The sequence below is a fragment of the Macadamia integrifolia genome, chromosome 6 (assembly GCF_013358625.1).
Source record: "Macadamia integrifolia cultivar HAES 741 chromosome 6, SCU_Mint_v3, whole genome shotgun sequence".
In the NCBI taxonomy this organism is placed as follows: Eukaryota; Viridiplantae; Streptophyta; class Magnoliopsida; order Proteales; family Proteaceae; genus Macadamia; species Macadamia integrifolia.
In genome coordinates this window covers 12,425,320-12,445,432 of record NC_056562.1, presented here as the reverse complement: position 1 = coordinate 12,445,432, position 20,113 = coordinate 12,425,320, and the positions used below count along the sequence as shown (strand labels likewise).

General features: G+C 38.2%; 1 protein-coding gene across 3 annotated transcripts in view; it reads right to left on the bottom strand.

The window, feature by feature from the left end:
* Positions 1–7,616: 7,616 nt before the first annotated feature.
* The window catches only part of LOC122082642 (E3 ubiquitin-protein ligase RLIM), a 23,459-nt gene continuing 10,962 nt past the window's right edge, over positions 7,617–20,113 (bottom strand). For all 3 annotated transcript variants that reach the window (XM_042650337.1, XM_042650336.1, XM_042650335.1), the window contains exon 7: positions 7,617–8,363. In XM_042650337.1, the coding sequence (XP_042506271.1) occupies positions 8,297–8,363 (67 nt within the window). In that variant the 3' untranslated portion in view covers positions 7,617–8,296. The remainder of the gene's footprint in view (positions 8,364–20,113) is intronic.

Here is a 20,113-nt window from a genome sequence, read left to right as displayed (position 1 = left end):
GAGACAACATGTTCATAAAAAAAATGGAATGTGACCTAGTGGATAGAATCATTAGCCATGTGACAGTGACTTTGAACTAATTGATATTGGTCCCTCCTAGTTTTAACCATTGGGTTAGAAGAAATAAAAATATTATGAGTGTAATTGCAAAAGTATTTTACAGGAGAGTATTGATCAACATAAGTATTCCATAAGGGAGAGATTGGATTTGTTTTCTAGAAACATAAGCCAAATATTTATTCTTGCCAGTTGCCACTAAGAAATAGTTGAACTATGAACTTTACAAGTCACCCCTTCATTTAAAATGTTCATATTTTTCTTTCCATATGTCAAACGTTTAGGTGGGACTTGAATGATTTCTAAAGAATGTAATGGCTAGCATTTCTTCTATGAATGTGACTTCTATAAAATGCAAATTTCAACATATACAGCTTGTGTTCTAATATTCTAAAATCTGACAGATACATACCAAGAAATGGTCTTCTAAGGCAGTTCAACCATTCAATCTGTTTGCATATCTTCTGTGTACAAACATGTCTTCTATTATTTCTTATGAAGAATTAATTCATAGCTATATATTATCTATTCAAGAATGAAATTAATTGATTATAACTAATAATCATAGTTAATTAATGATTATCTTTCAATATGAGGAAATGGGTCATATTCATAATGTTGGGGGTACAATGTCTTTTATTCCATCTGTGGCAAAAGTGGGCTTCTACATCCAAATTTTTTCAGGGACTATATGGGTATTTTAGTAAATTTCCTGTGTAGAGTTCCTTCTATATATTTATCGTGAATATTCTTCTTTTATACGCATTTGAGAGAAGTATGAAGATCAGCAATGTAACCCTATTTTCCATTGACAGTGAAGCATGTCTTATCTCACTATAAACATAGACAATCTTATCGAACCAAGTAAATCTTTGTGAGTGATAATATAATTGTTATTTACGATTTCCATTTCGTTTTCTACATCATTTTAAAATTTTATTTCTACACATACATAATGCTACAAAATTCTATAGACCAACAAGTACAATCGTTCAATGATCAAATTTGTGAATGTTCTACACAACATTGTATTATGGGCACCCATAGATCTTTGAGAAAAAAATTAAAGAACAAATGTTCACAGAATGAACCATGACTTATTCAGTCAAGTCAACCATGAGGATACATACAAGATCATCACTCAGTTGAAAAATGGTGATTTACCATTTCTCTTTTCATAGCTCACATGATTGTCTCTCACATTTTTCTCTAGACTCCAAAATAGTTTCATTGCTCATCGATCTTTAACCACAATGATCATAAGCACCACTCTAACATTCAGTGAAAGCAAAATTCGTCCCCTCATATATCTCAAATCAGAATTGGTTGAATATGTCATCTGATTTGACTTGGAATAGATCTCAATCGATTCCAGTTTTTGAAACTTTGATTTAATTTCATGTACATTTTCCTTGTTTGTGGACAGCACTTGATTAAGGTTTGGCCATCATTTCCTTCTGTATTATAAATTTCTTTAGAAAATGGGAGAATGGAGATTTTTTTTTTTTTTAGGTAAAGAACAGAATAAGGAATCTTAATAGCATCATTGGCTATTAAGGTCTCTTCTCCTTTCGTGGGGCCCATTTTCTTGACAAATAGCATCATTAGAACAAACTCATGATGTAGGCTTTTGAAGTAGAGAATAAGGAACCTTAATACTAGAAATCACTTTTTCATTTTATTATAATGTTGGTTTTTGGTAAAATTAAAGTGTAGGTCTAAAAATGGAGAGAGAGAGAGTGAGTTTCAAAACAATTACAAAACTAATTAACCATCTGAGTCCATTGGGTTTAAGAATTGAAAATATTGCAGGTTTTTCTAAGTCTTTGATTATGCATTTCTTTAACTCTATCTCACTTCTGAATAAAGACGCAACGTTTTTAGTATTTTTATTATTATATATTATTTTATATGGATACATAGAAATAAAGTCCTATTTATTACTGATACTCCTAACCATCATTCCATCCTTATCCCTATGAATCAATGGATTCAGATTTACTACAAATCACCTCAACAACAGCAGGTGATCTCAAAAATACACTCAACTAGTTTTACCTTGTCTCCCAAATCTGGAAATACCATTCATGATTTATGCTAGCATATCAAATACTCATCAAAATACTTCCGAATGGGCTAATTTTATCATTTTCAAAGGGAAATGTGTCTCATTGTCTACAAACTATTTGATGATAGGAAGCTCTATTGAAGCAAGCACTAGGAGTAGAGTCATCTTTCGCACAAAAGTACTACTTCGTGGTTTTGGAGTGCCGCTCCTATTTTTGTGGATGCTTATGATCCCATACCACTGACTACATTTCTACTTAAACCTACTAACAAAGTGGTCTTATTTTTAGCTCATTTGGATTATGTATCTATAAACAAGAAACAAAATATCACCCTCTCTAACAATAACATAGATGTACAAACAATTTTATTTAATATTTAATTTCTTCTTCTTCCTATCAAAAAAAAAAAAAACTATCTACCATATGGGTAAAGGTTGGGTACACTAGCACTGTGGTAATTATTTTGGAAATGCATATACCTAATTTAACCTTCTAAATGTAGTTAACTTATTGGGTGTATGCTTTTACAATTATAAGGTTAAAAGCATATATTTGTTGGTGGTTACTTTGGAAAAAAAATTAGAAATACCTCAAAAACATTTTTGTATCAGTACAACTCAACTCAACTCAACTCAATTCAGCCTTATCCAACTAAATGGGATCGATATTTTTATATCCATCCCTGGTATAAATGGTCTGATACTTATCATATTCTTAAATGTCACAATTAGTTACTAGTACAAGACCCAAACAAAATATAGTGGAGCAATGAATACATATTTTCAGATGTCATTCTTGAATAACTAATTAATTCAGAGCTATGTTATCTTTTTGGGAAGGCGATTGAATGTAAATTATTCTTACTTTTTGTAATCACTTATCAATTGTCATTCATCATTAAATGCATGTAATTTAAATTCATGGTAAAATATTTCACTTTCAAGAGGTTATGAAACATTAATTATTGGCCGGTGGGGGGAGTTAAGGGTGCTTAAACTCCAAAAGCCTGGACCAATCATCCTAAGTAATTGACCCTTAGAACATGGTCATAGCCACACTAGCAAAGGAAATATCATTTTTGCCGTGGCCCTATCGAGTTTCATTGATTTCTTTTGAATATTGAGTGTGAAAATACTGTTTGTGTTATGCTTTGAAAGTTGTAACGTTGTCTTACTGGTTTTATGCTTTTTGGGTTAAATTATAAGTTGCGTCATCCAACCAACATCCACTTCAAAAGCTCATATGGAAAATGGTTTTTCAGCTTAAAAGCTTAGATACATGTGAAGAGTGAAGAGTGAAGAGTGAAGAGTGAAGAGTGAAGAGTATAAAAAGGGTTCTCAAATGAATAAGATTTATCCTTGTTCTCAAATGAATAGGATTTATCCTTTGTTATGATGTATATAATACTATTATATCAACAAACACCAAGGGGTATTCAAATCGGTAAGGGATCTTTGCCTTAAGAAACATGTGGTTTTAAGTTCGACTTCTTTTACCTTCTTGGTGTCATTCACAATGGAATATTTGGTACTTTTTGCTGCTTCCGATAAAAGTAGAATGGTTCATTCAACCCTAATATGACCCATCCATGCGGTTGTGGGGTCAATATGGATCCACAGGACTAGACAGGCCGAAGGTATGGATACCCATCGTTAGAAGAAAAAAAAATACTATTATATATGTTAACTCAACAAATCCTTAACCCCCCCCCTCCCTCCCATACTAAAAAAAATCAGCCAGTCTTTTCCTAAGTCAATAGATTCCGATTACACCATTGAAATCTTTCTAGAAATATATTATAATTATGATAAAATATGATCACGATCACACCGGTGGAATCTTTCTAGAAACATATTATAATTATGATAAAATATTATCTCAACCACCTAACCATGAAACATACGAAAGAAAAAAAGTTTGCATCCAAACAAGGAGGAAAAAACCCTAAGTAGGTAATTCAGTTGAAAAGGATCACGTCTCATAATTAAGAGATCATAAGTTCAACTTGTCTTGGGATCTACCTATCAAATAAAAAAGAGAGGATGTTGGATGGATGAAAAATCCCCTACATAGGTTATGATAAATTGTAATTAGAGAATTTTTAAAATGAAGGATGGCAGGAGGTTAGGTAGACAATATAACTTTTCATTTGGGAGCTAATGATGAAATGGATAGTGAGAGACCCAGGAAATGAAAACTAAGAACCTTGTGGTCCTATAATTTGATAGATTCTCAATCAATGTAAAGTTGATTAAAGGTCAGAAAGTCCCACAAGTTTAAAAATTTGTTTATTGATTCTTGCGGATCTGAATTGATCAACTCTTAACCAATCTGAATTTAAAAGAACTCACTTTGAGATCGAAATCCAATTTAAATAGATCCTGGTTCCATTAGGTCTTTGAGAACTGATATACTCCTCTCCAATGCCCTGCATCCTAAATAAATAATGGTACATTCTAACATTTAACCTTCATTATACTTGCCAAAAATTGGTTGGTCCATAAAATAAAGAATTCATCCAATATTCACTCAATAAATTTTAGTTTATAGTAACATTTAAAAAAATAAGAAGTGGTCAGAGTTTAATAAATAGTCTCATGAGCCGACCATAGAGTTCTTTATCATATGGACCGACCCATGTTTTAATAAAGAACTACTCAAATTTTATCCCAAATAAGTGAAGAAAATTTAGAAATTTAATTAGTGGATTTAATTAAATTTCGAAGTTTCTACTAGATAGAAATTGAAAATATGGAAATGACATTTTTTTCAATTTAGACACTTTCCTACTCATTTTTAGTTTTTTAATGATCTAGACATTCTTTTTGTCATGAATCACTAAACATCACGTGGCATGATAATAATAAATTTTTTTTTCTTTTAAATGAAAAATGAATCCGTTCTCTTCCCAATTTTGTTTTATCTTTGATGACTACTTGGACTTTCAAATACAAGCAAGTACTTCTTTGATATCTTTCCTTCATTTAAGCAATGTTATGGACTTCACCCTCCATCTCCGGACCACTTCTTAACTACCCTACCTTCTTAATGAAGACTAACACTTAAACAACTCTAGAGTTGTAACCTTGTGGACTGTAAACATGACCCCAAATTAATAATAATAATAATACTAATAATAAAGGAAATCATTAACATAAATATATTAATAAATTAATAATTAACTATGTTCTACCAGGAAAGAAAAAAAAAGACTCCAGTCAACTTGGGTGATTTCCCCAATATGATCCACAAGTTCAAAATATTAATCCTTGCCCACCATTTCTTACTAAATTATAATCACTAAGTTATAAAATAATAAAAAGGAAAAAAGTTCCAAGAACGTGGTGTGAGGTGTGATAGTTCAGCAATCAAACCTGCTTCTTTGACTCAAAGATTCATGATAGGAGCAAAACATTATTATTGAGATTATAAAGAAGCTGGTAGTTGTCTTAGTTTACAATTTTAATACTTTATATATTAGTAAAGGAAGACATAATGAGTCTCTCTAGACCTGCAGTGATAAGAGCCTTGTGCATTTGATTTACATTTTAATATATTAAAAAAGAAGTTGCGTGATTCGAATCTCAACACCCAATTTTTTAATTTATATTTCTTTCTTTTTGGCTTTACTTTCTCCTCACTGTTTTTAGGAAAACTTTTTTCAAAAATAAAGTTTTCTTTCTTTCTTTCTTTCTTTCTTTCTTTCTTTCTTTCTAGAAAAGAATTGAAAAAACAAATGATTATTTGGTAAGAGTGCATTAGTAGTCCCCCCTAGATATGCCATTCCATAGCTTACTAAGCAATTGGGGACCTTGGGGTCACACTTTAGTGCAATAGAAGATTAGAAGAAAAAGGGATGAATGCAAAATTCATTCCCAAGACCTGCCCCAATCTAAGTAAAAGTACTTACTGTTGGATGGTTCAAACTAGGGGTGAAAGTTTGGCTCAGACAATCCGAACCCGTCCTGGCCTACCCTGAGCCTGAACAAGGTTTGGGCCAAGTTTTTTGACCCTGAAGGCGGGTTAGGGTTGAAAAACCCCAATCCTAGGTCAGGGTTGGGTTAGGGTTGAGGCCTCAACCAAGTCCAACCCGACCCAACCCGGCCCAAAATTTAGCCTTGCATCTTTATAATAGAAATTAGGGTTCCAATATATATTTTATTTTTCTATAATTTTTTGATATCTGAGACATGAATGGAAAAAAGATGTTAATCAAGGTTAATCCAACTATTATAGAAGCCAAGGTCAACCCAACTCAGGCCAACCGAACCCAACCTGGCCTAACCTGGCCCTGATAGGGTTAATTAGGGCCGAGTTGGGTTGGTATGAACCCGACAGGGTTGGGCCTAAACATGAACCCGATAGGGTTGGGTTGGGCCTGTGTTGAATTTTGAGGACCTAGGGTTGGGTTAGGGTTTTAAGAAACCTGGCCCAACCCGGCCCTATTTCACCCCTAGATCAAACATTGTAAAGTTGAGAAATTTACAGGATAGTTTAATGACTGAAAATACAAAGAAAAAGTGGGGATGTAAACGAATCCAAATTTCATCGAATATAACATTATCAGTATTTACATCTGATTAGTTTTTTAATGGATTCGAATAGTTTTCATAAATCAATTTTTCAAATATAGATTCCTCTAAACATATAAAAATAATATAAATTGAAAACAGATTTTCAATTATCCATTTATAGTCCTAGGAAAAAAGCCAATACAAGATAAACTATGTGATGTTGGTGTATGATGTCTTGTATTCCTTCACTGTTTAATCCAGTAAGTATTGATGCAGGAACCTTGTACTAATGCAGGCGCCTCGAAAGGTAGGACGGTGGTCCCCTCTCGAATTTTTTATTTGATGGCAGTTTTGTACTTTTCAGATTAGGGTTTTTCGCTATATATTTGTAGCGAGAGTTTCTTTCTCTATAATGCAAACAATATTGAAATGTGTGAAGGACGAATGCTGAAACCCTAGTAGGCAATCTTACCAAACCTCATCATTATCTTCTTCATCGTCTTAGGGTTGCATTTCTACATGTGATTGTTTAGATCTTTAAATTTGACATGTGATCAATCCAAAGAGACACCCCTCTATGTGGCAAATGAGGGAGCTGTTGTGTAAAGGCCTTTACTTGGAAACTAACAGTACCTGAAGGGCAAAAGAATAAAAAACCATGAGTAGAAGGGGAAAAGCTCAAATGATATTAATCCCAATCTATATTCATTATAGGTCTAGCATCCATCATCCAATGCTGATAACAGAAATCAGCTCTCCAGGAGACCTCTTTGAGTACTTCTCTTCCATCCTGGATTATACAATTCACGAGTAAGAAGCACTCACACGCTCTAGAGCAGTAAGCAGTTGAGCGGGATTAGATGCCTCATTTTCTGCAAGATATCGGGGGACAGGTTCCCCGAGCCTCCCCTGGTAGTCTCAATCGAGCAAGAGAGAGATTTTCACTCTTTTGAGGAATGTATAGATTCACACAATCTGAATCGTGAACAATTCTGCTGCCTACTTGTGTTTAATGCAAGTGTTACGAAGCACAGTTTGACATTTATACAACCAGCCGAGGTCTACACATAAAGAAGCAATACCACATATTTACTCCGCGCCAATGTAGAACCCCATTTATCAGGATCATCTGAGGCTGAACAGAAATAGAAATGGTATGAAGTATGAACAGTGCCTTGAGTAGTTACAAAATGGGGAAGTACACCCAATTTTCCAGTTCAAATTTGGCTTCCCACTAAGATTCAATAAAAGTGTAAATCTCGACTCTCGAAGAATGAACTATACTTTTGAGTACGCAGCCTTCGATTAAATCTGAGACTCCCAAAGCATGAACTTGAGCTATTCCATGGACAATCTCACTCAGACCACTAGGAGAACATTCAAATTGGAGACCAGGATTGAACAACAAATCTGAAAAACCAAGGCTTTTTACATCAACATCATTCATAAGAAGATTTCCCTCATTCAAAAGAAAACTGAATCTTTCACCCGGCTGAAATTTCTTAGCTCCTTGGATGTGATGTAAGACGATGTCCAGGAGGTGAGAGTTTTGATCCATTTTTCACTTGGGCTGATTTTATTCTCCAACCTCATAACTCGAGATGCCGTGGGTAAAAATAGACTACACATCCTCAGAGCACATGTCATGCTATCATTTCAATTATCCACAGGCAAAGGCTGTGAATCAGTTCTGCAGACATCACCACGACAAAGTGGACATACCCTGCAGTCATAGACAACCAAATATACATACTTAGAGAGCTCGCTTTCAAGATCAAGGTTCAGAAAGGAACTAAAATTGCTATAATTCCAGAACAAGAATGTAAGATAATGCATTGTTGGATAACTACACCTGCACTAGGAGTAGGAAGAGGAAACACTAACACCATATTTCAAACAACATGGGTAGGACCCGACATGTTTGGCTAAGAAATTAACTACCACCCGAAAACATCAGTTTATAAATATTGTTTAAATGGATGTTTTAATATAGATAATGTTTAACATATGGGAAAAAAAACAAAAGGTTTTGGCACTCAAGATAGTTGTGCGACATGGAAGGATGAGATGGTTAGACTATAAATAGATGGAGAATTTTCTAGATAGGCAATTTGTTCGATACCGTTTCACCTAAAAGCTCAACTTTTAGGGAAGGGCAGCGTCAATGTATACATCAACACTCCCTGCACGTGCATGCCACAGTCCTTTGCATGTGGAGGACAAAATATTCTAGAAAAACTCTTGCAATGCACTTCCTAGGAGTCGAACACTCGACCTCCCTACTCAGATATGATGTTCACTACCGTCTCACTTAAAAGCTCGAACTTTTAAGGGTAGTATATATGTATAAATCAACACAATGTACCTAGGAGTCGAACACTCGAACTCCCTACTCTGACACGATGTTCACTACTGTCTCACTTAAAAGCTCAAACCTTTAAGGAAGGGCAGTATCTATGTATAAATCAACACAAAGTACCCATCTCAACAGTATTCTTCCTCTTCCCAATCTTTCTTCTACAGTCCCAAGATCTTCAAACAGATATTGATTGAAAATAGAAAACACATCAAGCAGGATCCAACATGTTTGCCAATGCCTGCTCCCACCCAACTACCAAGAAAAGGATTTTTTTTTTTTTTGGTGAATAAATAATTGCATTAACAAGAAGAAAAACATACAAAGGGAAGAGAAGGCGGGGAGCCACAAGAGACAACATCAAGGGAGGTAGCAACAACAGGGGGCAAGAGCCCAACTAAGAGAAAGGATACATCAAGGGCAGGGGCAATGATGGAGGAGGAGAGGCCTAGGAGACAACAATGAGTCTGTTCCTTGGAGTATCCCTAACACGGCAATGACGAAGACTACTAAGCTTGGAGCTAACATCAAAGTAGATGGTTTTCCAAATCTTATCAAAAGATCTGGAGTTGGAAACCCATCTACGAAAATTGCGCTCCATCCAAATACAGGTAATCAAGGCACCAAAAGCTAACTTCCCAATCGAATCACAAATAGAAGATCCTCCATATGTCATGACAACCTAGATCCATTCTCTAGAAGAAAAAAAAAAGAATTCTTCTGCTAAGCGGCCAGCAGGAGCGGAAGACCCTCTTCCAAACAGATGAGAAGAGGCAAGAGAAAAAAAGATGGTCTACATCTTCAGTGTCATTCTAGCAGAGATAGCAAGAGGGGGGACTTGAATATGCCAGTACATAAGAAACAACTACGTGCGGAAGCAATAAGAGAGAGCTCACCAGGCCGCAAAGCTATGACGAGAGATGTGGCCTTTAAACTAGATAGTGTTACGCCAAGGCATAAGGTGGCCTTTCGAATGGATGAAATCCCAAGCAGAGATAGGTAAACAATCCCTGGGAAGAGGGAAGCCAAAGGATTTTGTCTCTTCCACGGTGGGCGGCAGGTATGTAGGGAAGAGAAGACCAGAGACCAGAGATCAGCAAGAAAAGGATATTACAGAAACGAAAAAGTGTAGTGACACAGTTATTTGTAGGATTGTGCAACATTCATGTCTGGAACCAACCTTTATGAGGGGCACTATCACAGCCGTTCATTAAAAACAAAGTAGATAAAGTAGAGAGGGGCTGTGACACATCAGACACAGCCAACCCCAACACTAAATGTTTCAGTTTCCAGGAGTAGGGGCATGTTGCAAAATTCTGCCCTATACAACAGAAATTGAATGCAATGGTTAATAACATTATTGAGGAGGATAAAGCCATACCCACTTGATGACAATGTTTATTATGGTTATAAGGATGGTGATGACACTCAAGTTGTGAACCTTACTTGTTTTGACTCTTACCACTGACATTGAGGAAGAAAGTGATACTAAAGAGGGCAAGGAGCTTGGCTCTACTACCGTGGTCATGGTGGAGGTCGACACAAACGTTTCGGCGGACTCTACGGAAGCGCCTTTACAGAGGAGATTGATTTTGAGGTGGAGAACATTGAATTTGTGATGCCACCCATGTTCTTCAAGGAGAAAGGACCAAATCTTGAGGACTTCATCCCTAGCTACCGCGAGCTACTGGAGCACTTGTATGGGTTAAAACTGAACATTCACCATATGCAGTTGATTCCTTGACTAACCAAAACTCGAGGACAAGCTTCTTTTCACCAGGAAGAATTGATGCAGAATTCTAATAAGTAGAGAAGATGGGCTAGTTGTTTCGGGCTTGATTTAGTTTTTGGGTCCAACTAAACCTATGGTTCAGGCCTGGTTTAAGTTAGGTTAATTTGAGTGTCCAATGGGATGTATGGGCTATGGGCTTAGCATCCTTTGAGTTCTCTATTGTAATGGGCCAATTCTATAAGCTCAAATAAATAGGGATTTAAATCCAATACGGGATTAAGCAATTAGTTTCTATTTTTATGTTGGCTACTTAGTGGATAGTCAATAGTTTCTATGAGTAACTATTTTTAGTTCTCTCTTTCTATGCAGTAGTTAGTAGATTTCTTTTCTACAAGAATTCCTAATTTTTTTGTTTCTTGTTAGTCAAGTTTCTCCTACACAAAAACAGTTACTTAATATGTATTCATGCCTCAAAATTTATAAATATAAGTAGGAGGGACCATTTTGGCATTAAACATTTGTGTTCTCTCATGAGATGCTAGCTACTGTGGCGTTTCAGCAGCAAACCCAAGGTGCTGAGGCCTTGGTTGGGAGGTTGTGAAGCCTCTAACCAGCCTTGGTGGAGAAACCAGGTCATATCCCCTTTCTTCTCTTCCACTTATTCTCAGTTTCAGCAAGCTATACAAGGAATATGTAGGTGACTACTTCCGTATTCTGAAACTCTATTTTGTGAGTTGGATTCTACTATTATTATTTCCATTCCTATTGACTAAGTTCAGTAATTACTTGTTACAATCTCAGAAGCTGTAGCTAAACCAGAAAACCAAAAACAAGAATGAAAAGAAAGGGAGAAAAGAGAAGAAGAGAGGAAGAAGATGAAGTAACCAAAGGTAGTCTCAAATAGAGAGCATCCTAAAATTAATTCAATGTGTATGTAATCTTAGGTTCTCATAAGGATATATAGCATTAGGTCACAAAAAGAGACATTACAGCCCCTCACTTACAAGGGGAAAAGACCAAAAATGACTCAAAAAAAGATGACAGGGACCAAAAAGTCCCTGTTGTAGGCACTGTTTTAGAGCTATTCCCTGTTTGGGAATAGCACTAAATCAACACTCCCCCTCAAGCTGGAGCATATAAATCTCCCATGCTCAGCTTGGTACAACCGCTGCGGAAGCTAGGAGCAAATAAGGACTTAGTGAACATATCAGCCAATTGATTCTTTGATGACACAAACGGAATCTCAATCAGCTTCTTTAGAACAGCATCAAGAACAAAGTGGCAGTCCACCTCTATATGTTTGGTCCTCTCATAGAAGACCGGATTGGTAGCAATATACACGGCAGCTTGGTTCTCACAATGCATCTGCATAGGATTGATGACTAGAAATCCCAATTCCAAGAGTAACGAACGTAACCACATCAATTCAGCTGTAGTATGAGACATAGCTCTGTATTCTACCTCTGCACTAGATCGGGCAATAGTGGTCTGTTTCTTGCTACGCCACGCGAACAAATTACCTCCAACAAAGGTACAATATCTAATGGTAGATCTCCGATCACTAGCAGAACCAGTCCAATCAGCATTAGAGTAGCCAACAAGATCCATATGCCGATTATGACGATACACTAGCCCTTTGCCAGGGGCCCTCTTCAGGTAGCAGAGAACACGAACATCAGTGTCCCAATGAGCCTTCTGAGGAGACTGCATGAACTGACTGAGAACTCCAACAGCATAGGACATATCAGGACGAGTCACAGTAAGGTAAATTAGCTTTCCAATTAGACTTCTGTACTGGTGTATATCCTGAAGAGGTTCACCATCATCAACACCAAACTTTTGGTGAGGATCCATAGGAATATCAACCGGCTTGGATGCAAGCATCCCAGTATAAGATAGGAGGTCCACTACATACTTCCTTTGGGATAGACTGATCCCTTTCTTGCTTCGAATTACCTCTATCCCAGAGAAATAATGAAGTTGGCCCAGATCCTTTGTCTGAAAATGATGCTGGAGGTGACTTTTCACTTCAGCAATTCCTGTTTCATCATTACCAGTCAGAATGATATCAACATACACTACCAACACAACCAACCTGTCACCCCTTCGGCGAACAAACACAGAGTGATCAGAGTAACACTGAGAAAATCCACAAGTAACTATGGTAGCACTGAACTTATCAAACCATGCCCGAGGAAATTGTTTGAAAACATAGATCGCTTTGTGTAAGCGACACACTCGACCTTTATTCTCCCCTTGAGCAACATACCTGGGAGGTTGCTCCATATAAACTTCCTCCTGTAGATCACCATACAAGAAGGCATTCTTGATGTCCAACTGAAATAAAAGCCAATCAAAGTTGACAACAAGAGATAAGAACCCAAACAGAGTTAAGTCTAGCAACTGGGGAGAAAGTCTCAAAGTAATCAACACCATAAGTCTGAGTGCAACCCTTGGCCACCAGACGAGCCTTCAACCGCTCAGCAGATCCATCAGAGTGATACTTAACAGTGTATACCCAACGACATTTCACCACGTCCTTATCAGGAGGTAAATCTACCAAACTCTAGGTACCACGACTCAAGAGAGCATCTATTTCTACATCCGTGGCTCCCTTCCATCCAGGGGTATGAAGAGCCTCAGAATGAGTACGGGAAACACAAGTAGTAGAAAGAGATAGAGCAAGGCCATAAACAAAGGGTGGAAGGTGAGAGATAGACAAACTTATCAATAGGGTAAACAACCAAGGATTTTTTAGTGCAAGAACGTATAACTTTCCTGTTAGCAATTGGTAACTCATCAGATGGATCAAAAGGAGGAACTTCACCAGAGGAAGGGAGTGATGAAGAGTGTGTAGTAGTTGGATCAATAACCTCGCCACGGGACTGTCTAACCCTCGCCCTGCGCCGATAAACCTGTAGAGGAGGTGGAACAGGTGCACTGGGACTAGGGGTGTCAGGAAGCGATATAAGGGATGGAATGGGAGGAAGAGAGGTAAATGACCACTCCTCAGTAGGCTGAGACACTTGTTCAGAAAAGAACGAAGTGCCTTCAAAAAAGGTCACATTGGCACTAACAAAGTTCTGGTGAGCGACAGGATCATAGCACTTGTATCCTTTTTGGGTACGAGAGTAGCCCAAAAAAATACATTTAGTAGCCCGTGGAGACAATTTATCCACATGCATGTGAAGATTGTGAACAAAGCATACACACCCAAAAACCCGAGGAGGAAGAGGAAAACTAGATAGATTAGGGTGTAAGATAGAATATGGAGACCTATTCGACAGAACAGAATAGAAGAAGGCATGCGATTAATCAAATGACATGCGGTTAAAACTCCATCATTCCAAAACTGCTTAGGAACATGCATATGTATCATAATAGCCCAAGCTACCTCTAGAAGGTGCCGGTTCTTGCGCTCAGCAACCCCATTTTGCTGTGGGGTATATGCGCAACTAGTTTGATGAACCATGCCATGGGTATCACAAAAGTCAGAAATATCATTTTGAGCATATTCCAAAGCATTATCAGAACGAAAAATCTTAATGGAAATACCAAACTGAGTTTTTATTTCATTATAGAATTTTTTTAACACAGACAGAAAATCAAATCTGTCATTTAACATGTAAAGCCATGTGAGGCGAGAATGATCATCTACAAATGTAACACAATAGCGAAAACCAAACCTATTACTAACTCTACAAAGACCCCATATATCAGAATGAACTAAAGAAAACGGCAGACTACGAGACACTGATCGAGATGGAAAAGACACCCGATAGTGTTTACCCAACTCACAGGCCTCACACTCTAATCTGGAAACATGTAGAAAACTGGGAAACAAAAGTTGTAGTTTAGGTAAGGCCAAGTGTCCTAGACGGCAGTGCAATTGGAATGGAGAGACATCCCCAACAACAATAGTAGCAACAGAAGTGGGAGGACAACCACTATTGAGGTAATACAATCCATCCTTTCACACCCTCCACCAATCGTCTTCCTCGAGTGAAGATCCTGAAAAATACAATAAGAGGGAAAAAAGGTACTGAGCAATTGAGAGATCTAGTTAATTGACTCGCAGAAAGAAGACTTAATGGAAATTGAGATACATGTAATACAGACGATAGGTGCAATGAAGAAGTAGGAGAAATAGTACCATGTCCAAGGACAGGGGTGGATGTACCATTAGCAAAAATGACAAATGCAGAACTAGTATTGGATGAGAAGGTCTGAAAAAGTGATGACTTACCAGTCATGTGAGCGGAAGCACCTGAATCAATGATCCAGGGGGTAGATGTTGTGGAAAGAAAGGCCGATGTACCTACATGTGCAAGGGTAACAGCGGAAGTGGAGGCACCATGGGATGTATTAGAAGAAGTTTCAAGAGAGTGCAAGCGTCGGAATAACTGGTTGATGTCATTACGCGTACTAGTGGAAGAATCTCCTGAAATACGTGTAGGAGTAGTAGTCGTCGGGGATACAGTATCAGCACCATCATCGGACACTGTATGATTGGCTAACTAAGTTGCCCATTCTGGCTTGCCATGCTTGGCCCAACACGTCTCTACAGTGTGGTTAGGTTTCCCACAGTAAGTACACTGGCGACAGGTGCGATCCGAGGACTGTTCACTAGAACCTCGACCCATAGGACCACGACCTCCGCGACCGTGCCTACGGCCACGGTTAGCAAATAGTGCAAAATTATCTCTGGAAGGCTGATCAGATTTGGATGAGAAGGTGATATGTTGTAGACGTGAGAAAGCATCATTCAAAGTAAGAACCATATCACCAGCAAGTAGATGGCCCTTTACTGCCTTCAGATCACTATTCAATCCAGCAAAAAATTTGTAAACAAAGAACTCATTCCGCTGAGCCTTCAACTTCTTAATATCAGTAGTCAGGGGTTGGAAGACATGAAGCTCTTCCATCATCCCCTTAAAGGCACTGTAATACTCAGAGAGGGATTTGTCCAATTGACGAAACTGAAAAAGCTTCTCATATATGTTATAAATCCGTGTCATGTTCTTCTCTTGGGAGTATGTTTCTTTCAGATCATCCCATACTCCCTTGGCAGTAGAATGGAACATAACATTGCCAGCAACATCTGGTTCCATACTGTTCCACAACCAGATCAGAATTAAGGCATTCTCTTTCATCCAATTATCATACTTAGCATCATCAGGCAAAGGAGCCTCAGAAGTGGTATAGCTCAGTTTGCCTTTAGCTAACAAATACACCTTAACAGACTGAGCCCAAAGAAGATAATTCGAGCTCCCTTTGAGCTTGATAAAGGTGATCTGGACATTGATATTATCCGATGCAAAAGAAGCAATAGTAGAATAAACAGTAGAAGTAATAGCAAGCACAATCCCAGCCATGACAATCAAGTAGTGTAGCTAGCAAGCAATAGGATGAACGAATCCAAGTAGGTAGTAAAGCAATTCAGATCTGAAAACTTAGCAATCAATCCAACATTCCATACCACAATTCATATCTGACCATGTAGGCATCAATAGAATATATCGGCAACAAGCAAGTAACTATATGCATTAAACAACTCATATAGGTAGGATAAAATAGATCAATCAATCAAAAAAAGTAGCCTCAAACCTGGCCGCCATCATATAGGTAGGGTAAAATGAAGAAAGGAGAGGCGGCAGCATCAAATCATCAAGCAATCAGCCACTTACTCCAACAGTAAAGGTAAGATAGATCTTGACAAAGGAGAAATCACTCCATTAGAGATTAGATAATAGTAGTTGCAGCAATAAGTGGCTGCGCACAGAGAAGAAGAACCTCTAGATCGTAACCAGCAGATTTCTTGCCTTCGGAACTCGATTAATTTAACTACAACAGCTCTGATACCATGTTACAATCTCAGAAGCTGTAGCTAAACCAGAAAACCAAAAACAAGAATGAAAAGAAAGAGAGAAAAGAGAAGAAGAGAAGAAGAGAAGAAGAGAGGAAGAAGATGAAGTAACCAAAGATAGTCTCAAGAACAGAGAGCAACCTAAGATTAATTTAATGTGTATGTAATAAGGATATATAGCCATTAGGTCACAAAAAGAGACATTACAACCCCTCATGTACAAGGGGAAAAGACCAAAAAGGACTCAAACAAGGATGACAGGGACCAAAAAGTCCCTGTCATAGGCGCTGTTTTAGCGCTATTCCCTGCGCTGTTTTAGCGCTATTCCCTGTTTGGGAATAGCACTAAATCAACATTACTCACTCCTTATCACAGTCAAGGCATTGCCTAGGGATCATCAAGTTGAAAATTAGCATTCGAAAAAGATAAGTCAACCCCCCCCCCGGGTTCAAGAACAAAAAAATGAATTTTTTGTTAGAGGGATGATTTTCAACTTTCAAATGCTAGGATATTTCTCAAGTCTAACAAATTTAATAAATCTTATTGTGATAGAACATCACTAAAAACCAAAAGAGCGGCAAAAAATAATCTTTTGTTTTAATGTCTAAAATTTTAATTCCATTCGGGCAATTTTAAACAGCATTTCTACACACCAAGGTTTGACCTGAATATAACTCCTTCAAGATAAATTAGATTTAAACATTCTTGGATTTGTTGAAAAACTGGTTTTGTGCTCTACCTATTAGAAAAAATCTCATTTAAAATAAAACCTTTCGACTAGCCAAACTTATTAGAGAACAAGAGCATTTCTTTAAACCGATAGCAGTTTAGTTACTTATAGATAAAATCATATTTTCCAAGAATAGTATAGTATAAACCAAATGTGAGGAAAGGTATACCAGAAAAATGATTATTTCCAAGAAATAAACCAAATGTATGTTTTGATTGTTTCAAACTTTCAAGAATTTGCTTCTTCACTTCTTCCGTCCTCTAGTTCTATGTTGATTTTTTATGATTTGGCTTAATGTTGATTTTGATGATATAAAGTATATATTGTAGCATATTAAATAATGTTAGAAAAGCAGGAAAATAAAAAAACAACAATTAGGTGCCTTGTCGCTTAGGCACCCCCTCACCACCTTGGGTCTCCTTGACAACTATGCTCCATATTCTGCTAGCTCTATTTCTCAGTTTCAGTCCCTGCAACAGTAGTTTCTGTCCAGTTGTGATCCCAGACTTCCATTAAAGATTGCTGTGGTAAACCTAGACCATTGCGTTGGGCGAAGGCTTTAGATGCAGAGGATTTGATCAAGGCAGCCCCACGTTGCTTCAACAACCAGTCCACTGAAGGAAGGAGACCATTCACTCCTACTAGACCTAACCATAACTTTACCCAAGCCCCACAAGTCACATCAGATAAGGGAATAGCACCCATGGTCAGAAAGGAGGCATCGGGAACAACATGCTATAATTGTGGTGGTATCGGGCACTTCACCAAGTTCTGTCCAAAGCGTGGCAGGCCAATTCCATCATTACTGCCATCGAATCCAACCTGTAGATGCTATTTTGTGAACCCCAACTTGATGATGAATGGGATGAAAATGCTGCAGTAGAAGGTGGTTATGATGAATACTTTTGCCGCACAAAGCACAGAACTTGACAACATCGAGTAGACGAGTACATACAAGATGCTGATTTTGCTGAAGTATATGAAAATTTACAGCAAGGGGGTCAAGATGACAAATACTTACTCCATGATGGTACTCTATTCTTGGGATTGCATCTTTGCATTCTGGATACCTCAGGCAGCACTTGGTTCATGAGTTACATGGTGGAGGAATGGGTGGACATTAATTGTATGCTACACTTTTATCCGTCTTCTTTGCGAAAATTACTACCTACTACCTACCTTCCTTAAGAAGAGCTTATGATGTTGCTATTGCAGCTATGATATTTTGGATTGCAATTGGTGTTCTCTGCCGCTTATCCATTGTTGTTTGGATTTCTTCGACATGAAAATTTTTCTCCACTATTGTTGTTGAATATTGGTGGGCTTGAGTTGATATTGCTACTAGGAATGAAGTTCTCTGTGCTCACTAGCATCTATGGCCACTATTTATGTTCAAGACAGGTGCCACTTTTGATATCTATTCCTATTATACAAAGCTGGAGCCATTGACATGTATACTCCAGCTTGAGGGGGAGTGTTAAGATATGTACCCTGTAGTACATTAGTTGTTAGTGGTTGTCACGATAAGGAGGTTTGTACCTATTGTATTATGAGTCAGTTCATAGTTGTCAAGGCGTCGCCTAGGCGGCGATTTGGCGTCTCGGCGGTAAAAATTGGTCATGTCAGTCCTACGATTTGTGTCCCTCACAATTGGCGGTCGCCATGGAAAGCAAGGCATCGCCATGTCGACGCCATGTCATGATTTATCCCTAGGCGGTCGTTTCTTTTTTACTAACATTTTGTTTATTATAATATGGCAGCGTAAAATTGAAACACCCGCCGCCCGAAGAGACCAAAACCCTCGAAGCTCGAACTCTCGAATAGACCAAAACCCTCGACGTCTTCTCTTCTCCTTCTCCGGTAGCCACCGCCTGCAACTTCTTCTTCTCCTTCTCCTTCTCCGGTAGCAACCAACAACGGAGAAGATCTTCTTCTTCTCCTTCTCCTTCTCCGGCAGCAACCAACAATGACGTCTTCTCCGGTAGCCACCGCCTGCAACTTCTTCTTCTCCTCCTTCTCCGGCAGCAACCAACAGCGATGTCTTCTCCGGCAGCCACCGCCTGCAAGATCTTCTTCTCCTTCTCCGGCAGCAACCAACAGCGACGTCTTCTCCGGCAACCACCACCTACAAGATCTTCTTCTTCTCCTTCTCCGGCAGCAACCAAAAGCGACGTCTTCTCCAGCAACCACCGCCTGCAACTTCTTCTTCTTCTCCTTCTCCGGCAGCAACCAACAGCGACATCTTCTCCGGCGGCCACCGCCTGCAACTTCTTCTTCTTCTCCTTCTCCGGCAGCAATCAACAGCGACGTCTTCTCTTCTCCTTCTCCGGCAACAAGAACGACAACAACCACAATACGATATCGCCTGCGACATCTTCTCCTTCGGCAGCAAGAGCGACAACCAAGTCAGGGCCCCACCTGCGAGTAACTTCGATCTTTGTTCTTTTCTTTTATGCAGCTTGCCTTCTATTATCTGCTCCTGTTGGTTATTCTCTGCAACCTCTGCCCTCTAGTTCTTTGAGTTTCTCTTTGATTTTTTCCGTTTCAGTACCTTCTATTATTTGTTTTTTGGTGGATTGAAAGAAATGTAAGAATTATCATATGGGTTTAGATGGATTCATGTCCTTTTTCTGTTCTATGTTGTTTTACTTTTAGCCTTTTCGATATTTATAATATGTTTTCCTCTTTAGTTGTATAACTAGTTATCTACTATCTAGAGCTTGATCTGAAGGTGGGAAATCATATATTTTAAATTGCTGGAAAAAAAAATATAAGAACTTGACAATGGT